At 31.7% G+C, this 8,050-nt stretch overlaps 1 protein-coding gene across 1 annotated transcript in view; it reads left to right on the forward strand.

The window, feature by feature from the left end:
* Positions 1–2,447: 2,447 nt before the first annotated feature.
* LOC106691841 (uncharacterized) overlaps positions 2,448–8,050 on the forward strand; it is a 6,870-nt gene continuing 1,267 nt past the window's right edge. Inside the window, exons 1-3 of the mRNA XM_014437767.3 lie at positions 2,448–2,579; positions 5,025–5,186; positions 7,012–7,170. Coding sequence (XP_014293253.3) covers positions 2,502–2,579; positions 5,025–5,186; positions 7,012–7,170 — 399 coding nt within the window. The 5' untranslated portion in view covers positions 2,448–2,501. The remainder of the gene's footprint in view (positions 2,580–5,024; positions 5,187–7,011; positions 7,171–8,050) is intronic.

Consider the following 8,050-nt stretch of genomic DNA (forward strand, 5'->3'; position numbering starts at 1 on the left):
AATAACAAAAAATTACCAAGAAAATCAATCACTAGCTTTTTTTCCGGTCCCACTAAAACAGGAAATAGAACAATAATTAATCAATTGCATTACATAAATGTGACATAAATCAAATTAAATACAACATTTTTCTACAGTTGGTACTTTAAGGTATACTGTGAAATATCTGAGGTTTGATGTGTCCGTTCTGTGAGAACTCTACTTTAATATTTGGAGGTGAGGTGCCTCCGCAAAGCTTTATTTATTTATTACTTGATATTTTTAATATTTTCCATCATTTTATTACTTGATATTTTAAACCCTGCGCAGACATGCCCATATTTAGACAAATTGGGAACAAGTAAACGAACTTGTCGAAATTCTATATCAAGTTGCAATGGTTCAAAGTTAAAGCAAACCCATATTGCCTAACAGGTAATGAATAAATAAACATGATTACGGCAATTATCACGCAGTATATGTTTTTGTCATCTAAACAAAAACGTTTTTTCAATATTTTAAACTAAAACAATCTTGCGTGTTTAGATTCGATGTTTAGACGAGTAGATTCAATCAATTAAATTTATTTTTTCTGCTAGAATTTATTTATAACCAATTTTTAAACTCATACCTTTCCTTTCTTCTACAAAATACTTTGAATTTCTTTCTCTAAAATAAACTCTGCTCGTAATCTCATTCTTGTAGTGTTGAAACACTAGCTCTAAACTCATCAGTGAGTTTCGGTTAAAACAGAACTCCCTGACCTATTCGTGCTCTTAGCTCACAGGAACTTTCAAACGATCCTTCTTAGTTCGTTCTATCCACTTCTGGAACGTCTTTTAAAACTTGATACACCATTCTCCTACCCTCCACATTTCACATTCTGTGTATTTCTTCACCTGTAGAGTTCCCAATAAGTGAACAACGCTACTACCTCTAATCAATTTCAAAACAATTACTGAAAAATCAGATTTTTTTTAATTATGGGTAAACTAAAACTAACGTACATACTTTCAGTTATTGATTTCCGATGTACGTTATTTACCTATAAAAACAACAGTCTTTAAAATAGCTCGGTTGATGGAGTAAAACAATTAAATTAATTACTACTATTTAGGAACGTACTACTTACTTACTATCAATTATTACCTATCGAAAAAGGAATAGTTCTAATATTAAAACATAGAAGCACTTGTTTATTATTTATACCAGATCGGCCTGGTGGGCCTTACTTCGTTGATATAACTTATGTTATATATATTTTTTTAACAGTTGATTATGAGGGGGTATAGTCATACAAATGACACCCCTAACTATATAACAACCCTACAATGTTCTTATTAAAAGAAAATAAATAGATAAGACTAATGCTTCATAATAAAAGAGGAAAGTAAAATTAATAACAAAAAATAATGATATTTGTACACTTAAATAAAACAAACAATTATCTTCTAATAGTAAAAAGAAACAAGTTAATTATAAAAAGGAAAAAGAGAAGAAAAGAGAGAGAAAAAAATAATAGTAATGAATAAATAAAATGAATAATAATAATATGTAAATAGAGGTCACTGCTCCTTTAACTGTCGGCAACTGGGAGTGGAACTTCATGAACCGTTTTTTGATATAATCCTCTATTGACTCCACTTGTAATTCGAGATGCAATTGGCTATTTCTTATGAACCAAGGAGCATTAACTGCGATTCTTAGGACTTTATTTTGAAAAGATTGTAGTTTTTTCCTTTTCATGAAGGATGCCGCTCCCCAGACTTCACAACCGTACATCAACAATAGGATCACTTACATATCAACAACTATAGTACTTTAAACTAACTATTAACATGAAACGGATTTGAAGGACACCAATTTGTTTTCAATACCACAACTGCGTTTGATGATCACAAAAAAATAGTATGTATTTATTTGTTTCTTTTTTTGAATTTCATAGTTCTTTTGATACAATAATAGGGTTAACTATTAAATATTAAAAAATTATAACTCAGATTTTTATTTATTGTTTGTACGAGATGGTTTTATATTACTGGTAGATGGTTTTATTTTATTGGTTTCTTTGTTGTATATTTACATTATTTATTATTTTTCTATTTGTAAATTATTACTGCCACATTTCTTTCAATTAATTATTTTATGATGTTTTACAATTCCATTATTTTTTTTATTTAATCCTTTGTATTTTATTCTATGGCTCTAAAGCCTTTTCGATGCTTTTCATGTTCTTCTAAAGGGATTTGTCCCAGGATAAATTAAAACTGTTATTAATATTAATATTAATAGGCTTTTTGCTGATGGTTTAGAGTCCATAAAGATTATCCATGCCTTAGTAAAGGTCTTAACCTCAAGTTAGTATGATATTGACATTCATACAAATAATTGATTGAAATCGAGACGGGACGTTTACGTCACTGTTTCCTGCACAAACGGATATCCGTAGATCATGCAATAGATCCCATAAGATTAACTAATTTAAGTAATGCAGTTTGTGACTAAGGCTTCATAACATTGCGATGGTGGAACACATTGTATCACTGTTTCTCTTGACATTTACAACAATGCTCTTCTTCAGCTGCAACGCCAAGAATTCCGTAAGTAAAAGTACAACCGAATATCAATAATAATATCTAATATTTCCAATTTCAGTAATTTCCTTAATGCTAAGACCAATACAAAATTCGAAATATTGTTATTTGACCTAATATTATGTTTTTTTGCTATAATACTATCTCAATTAGTATTGGCCGAATTATAATTATAGTTTATTATGCATGCTTTGTATGCTATATGGAATATATAGTTAGGGAAGTATTATAATAGTGAAACATGTTGAATCTTAGTTTTCTATGGAAATATACGTTTGGAGATCCATTGTGTCTGTGTGTGTCTTCGTGACGTGGAAGTGGCACTTTATATAATAAATAAATTAAAGACAATATATGTAGCTGCTTTGCTTGAATAGTGGAACACATCTTGTAAAAAAAATTGTAGTTTTATTCATGAATGGATGTTTTCCAAAACCATTACTGTAGATTCGTGTTTCTTTGTATACTGTGGTACCTCTGTAGACCATCCTAAAGCTAACACGGTTGTAAAAAAGTTACCACAATCAACGGTACACTCTATAGAATAAGTCAAATACATTTTTCTTTTTTTTTTTTTATTTGATTGTCAGATACACCACTATTAAAAAAAATAGCTATATAAAGCAGAAAATAAAGGATTTTACACTTTTTTAGTATTCTATCCAATATGGCTATAACGATTTTGATTTAATACTGTATGGAAATGTTAAAATAAGCGTTACTTTATATCAGGTAGGTCTTATCTTCATGGAAATATGACCTGTTGTATTTGCATCTTAAAAAAAATAAATAAAAATATAATTTTTTGTTCAAATGGTTTTAATTCGTTTCTAGTGATAAGATACAAAAATTACAATAACTTTATCAGGACTCCACTAATCTACAATTAGGAAGATGATTGGTATAGGAATTGAAAAGAAGTAAAGAGACATTCGAGTCCTGGGGTACTCCTGAGAACTAAGAAAGAAAAGAGGATAGCTATTGATCAGAACAGCAACTGCTTGAGTTCTATTGGAAAGGATGATGATTGGAGCCAAAGAATGAAGCTGTTTGAAAAGGATAATGAATTTAATTAGATAAGAAGAATTAAATGGTCCAAGGTATCAAAAGCTTTAGGGAAGTCCAGCATTATAATTACAGATAATGTTTTAATTTGGTCCAGAGCAGTATGTATGTCGGAAGTGACTATGACTAGAGCATTTTGTGGAAAAGGTGGGACGGAAACCAGATTAGAGATACTTGTCCGTACCCGTTGGTTGTTGATCTCTATTGGATCGTCCCGGTCCACATTTCTTCTTCGGTCCATGTATGGGCACTGTTTGGCTATGTGTGTGGATAGTGGCCCATTAGCCGATCGTCTCCTATTAAAAAATGTTTAATTCTCCGGTCTCTCCGGTAAATTTGTCTAGGTCCGACTCCGCCTTCCTCAGGTCCCGGGTGCTTGTCGTACGGACCTTAGTCCATTCTAGTGTTGTAGATTACCTGCAGACAAACCTTGGTTCAGGCCCCCCAGGTTCAGAACTGCTGCTCTCACTATTCCGTTACTGGCTACATTTCAAAGAGAAAAATATTTTTTTTTTTTTAGTCTGAAAATCATGCCGGTATCCAAAGTTCTCGAATTTCGGCACTAGTTATATTTTACTGAAGTGAAAACTAAAAATAATCGGAGAGAGAGGAGAGGGAAGTGAAACACAAAGACTGATTTTATTTGGTTCATTACCTCTATATATTCATCTCAATGATCTAGTCGATCACCTGACGGGCACCACTCCCTGATAAAGGCATAAAATTACATACATGTTTTGAGGTCCCCAGAATACAAAGAAAGAAAGAAGTCTCAAAAAATAGTCTGTCCATATGTCATTATGTGAATGAGTAGGCTAACTAAAACTTGTATGAATCTCAAATTACGTATTTAAGAAAGGTATATGTCTGGAAAGTTGCATCAGCTTTTTTAATGAAATCAATCTACCAGAATTGCCATTTTGCCGTATGATCAATTTTCTTAAAGCTGTCCTACAAATCTGGATTTTATTGTATTATCATTGTACCATTAAGTAGTATATAAAATAAGCAAAGTTTTGTTCTCATTAAAATAGTCTAAGTGAAATTTTTAACTAGATTTAATTTGGTTTATTTTAAAAAAATAACCATTTCTCATTGTCAGTAGTAATAAATTAGGAATCGATAAGATGGGATATGGTAATTAACTGAAAGGGACAAAATAAATAAATTAAAATAAAAATAAATACAGATAAAAACTTTCGAGTTATTCGAAAAACCATATTTTTAAATGTTAGAAATAATTATTTGTAAACCACGTAGTCCATTTTTTTAAAACCTTGTTGCACATCTAAAGCATGAGGCAGCAGCGGTTCACGGTTCATTTTTTTTTCTACAATTCTCTCAACTAATAAAAATTAATTATTTTTTTATTTGTGTTATATCTAGAAACCTAATTTTGATATTACCGTGAAGGAGGTAGTACAATGTGAAGATGGTGGAACAAATGAACTGAGTTTTTCCAGCACGAGACTTAATAAAGTGAGCAAGACGACCTACGACTACGCCACCGATTACACATTGGCCATAACCGTAGATGACAATTTATCAGTAAGTCATCTCACTGCTTCTGTTGTGTTGGACCAAATAAAATGTCAGTTCCTTGAGAATGATCCAAATGAAGAAAAAACTCTATCAATGTTATTTTTTATTTATAATATCTTCTATTACTTGGGGTACATTTTTTTTAATAATAGTGGGGTTATAAGAAAAAATAGGTGTTAAGTAAAACTTATTCACATAAAGATAAGGTATGGATTTTTTTTCTTGTTCGTTGTTGGTTTCTTTCTGACCTTAAAGTCTGAAATAATTAAAGAGTGCAAAACAAACTTTTTAGCCACCAACTTGATTTTTTTTTAATACAGAAAAATGCTTGTTTAATACCATTTTATAACAAGTATCAAGTATTAATTTCATGCTGGAGATGATTAGTTATTGATTTAATAAAATTAGAATAAATAATAACATTATGTCCAAATAACCTGAAATAATTGCTCGTTTCTAACTCAGTATCTTTAAAATTAACATACTAAAAAACCTAATAGCCATTTTAAAGTAGTATAAATTTGAGCCAGCATAGAGGTAATTACACTATTTTAAAAATTCGGCACTTTTAGCCCCTGTCAGATTATTTTAATGAGGGTTCGACCTACCAGATATTAAATATCTTCTTTTCTAATAAATTTCTTGAGGTTAAAACATCCTATTTGAATATATTTTATTCTAAATTATCATAATGGTGCACATCGTTTCGGGACTATTGTCCTATATTCATGTACTTTAATAAACCTCATAATTAGTCAAACTTCTAATTCACAAAGGAACTTGAGTCATTAAAAATTGCTTTACACTGTTTTAATTTTTTATAAACAATAAATTAAAAAAGTGTAAAGTAATTTTTTTTAGGCATGTATGTAGGATAATGACATAATTTCCTTCGTGATAGTTTGACTAATTATAAGGTTTATTGAAGTACAGGAATATGAGATAATAGTCCCAACATTATGATAATTTAGAATAAAATATATTCAAATTGGAAGTTTATAACCTCAACAAAACAATTATTGAAATTGACTTACTAGACTTCCTTAAAAGAAAATCCAGGAAAAGATATTTTAATTTTACATTGATATAAGGAATGTGATCAACTTTTTTGGGTCGATTTTGAAATAAGATTATAAAAATAGATTGGAGAAGTTTGTCGGGGGGTGCGATCAGCAAAGAACAACATAAATAAACAAAACCATATTTATTTATTTTATGCCGACGTTTCAACCTGAGTTTCAGGTCTTCATCAAGCCTATAGAACAAAAGAGATCTCTATATGGGACAATAGCCTCGAAACGATGTGCAACATTATGATAATTTAGAATAAAATATATTCAAATTGAAAGTTTTAACCTCAAGAAATTTATTGGAAAAGAAGATATTTAATATCTGGTAGGTCGAAGCCTCATTAAATAATCTGACAGGGGCTAAAAGTGCCGAATTTTTAAAATAGTGTGAAATAAGGAATGTTATCAACATTTTTGGGGCGATTTTGAAATTAAATGGTAAAAATAGATATTGGAAAGTGGCTGGTAAGTTGATTTTTGCAAAACAATTGCTGTTACATGTTAGTCATATTACCCTAAATTGATAGGTTCAGTTTCTCACAACTTTTCGTTTCTAAACTAAGTTGTTCACATCCTTGCACACGCCATACTGTGAGACTTGGATATTTGGATTGAGACCTTGAAACGTGCCTATCTGTTAAAAGCTGGAATTCGAAATTTTATAAATCGAAATAATTTCCAATACTATTTTTTAATTGTCGGTAAGTGAAATAAAAAAAAATACTGTATTTATTAATTTATAATGTATTATATATTCTCAGGCGGTATCGGATGTGCAAGCTTGGGGAAATGGCGGCTGGAGGCCAGCATTCTTCACGTTTGATACACCTCAGCTCTGCAGTGGTGCCAAACACATGAACCCAAAATTTTTTAAGTTGTTCCTGAATGGCACTGGCAAGAATGACTGTCCTGTTCCTCCGGTGAGTACTCTGGCTCAAAGGCTAATCTCAAATTGAATAAAAAACAAATACCGTAAACATGTTAAAATGATGAAGTTCAACACCAAGGAGATTGTAAATTGAACTGCCATCCAGCACTCCTCAGAGAGTAATATTCTTGTTACAGTGTTATCTGATTTGTTACGGCTCTTAAACTCTGTCTGATTTTACTGGACTGATAAAAAACAGATGATACACGCTTTCTTCTACTGCTGGGCACACTGGAAATGCTCTGTATCATCCAGTTTGAACCTGTACAAGTACGCTCTGAAACCACCATGTCCAGTTACCAACTGGGTAAGGTAGTAGACAACCTTTCTGTGTTTCCTTTCCACCTATGGTTGAAGATGGGTGGATAGGGCGCATAGAATGGGGGACGGTGAACCCACATACGAATAGTATGTGAGACCACCGTGAGATTAGGTTAGTGTGAGAATCCTACTCACTAAAAAACCAACTCCCAATTCTTCTTTACCACCCCGCGGAATCTCTTTTAAGTATTATTTCGCAGGGCAGAAGAGCTGCCTACAGCTTCCTTGTAAATTTATTTTAAGCTTGATATTCTTTCTCGCTCTTGTGCTCTGAGTCTGTTACTACACTCCAATTTTCTTACCTCGTCATCATCTAGGTGTTTTCCGAAACTGATTTCTTGCCTAGTTTCACGTCCAGCTCTTCTTTATTTTGGCAAAAGCTTCACTATTTAATCCATGGAATCACACGTTGGGCATGATAATCCATCCCCCAGTTTGAAGCGGGCAATTGATGACTCTGGCTATCTTGGTAAGAAGAAATAAAACAGTGCTACTAAAATTCCAGAAGGTACAAAAATTCTATTTTCACTTCTTTTAAATAAATAAATAAC

The sequence above is a fragment of the Halyomorpha halys genome, unplaced genomic scaffold (genome assembly GCF_000696795.3).
Source record: "Halyomorpha halys isolate HHAL.00 unplaced genomic scaffold, Hhal_1.1 Scaffold5.1, whole genome shotgun sequence".
In the NCBI taxonomy this organism is placed as follows: domain Eukaryota; kingdom Metazoa; phylum Arthropoda; class Insecta; order Hemiptera; family Pentatomidae; genus Halyomorpha; species Halyomorpha halys.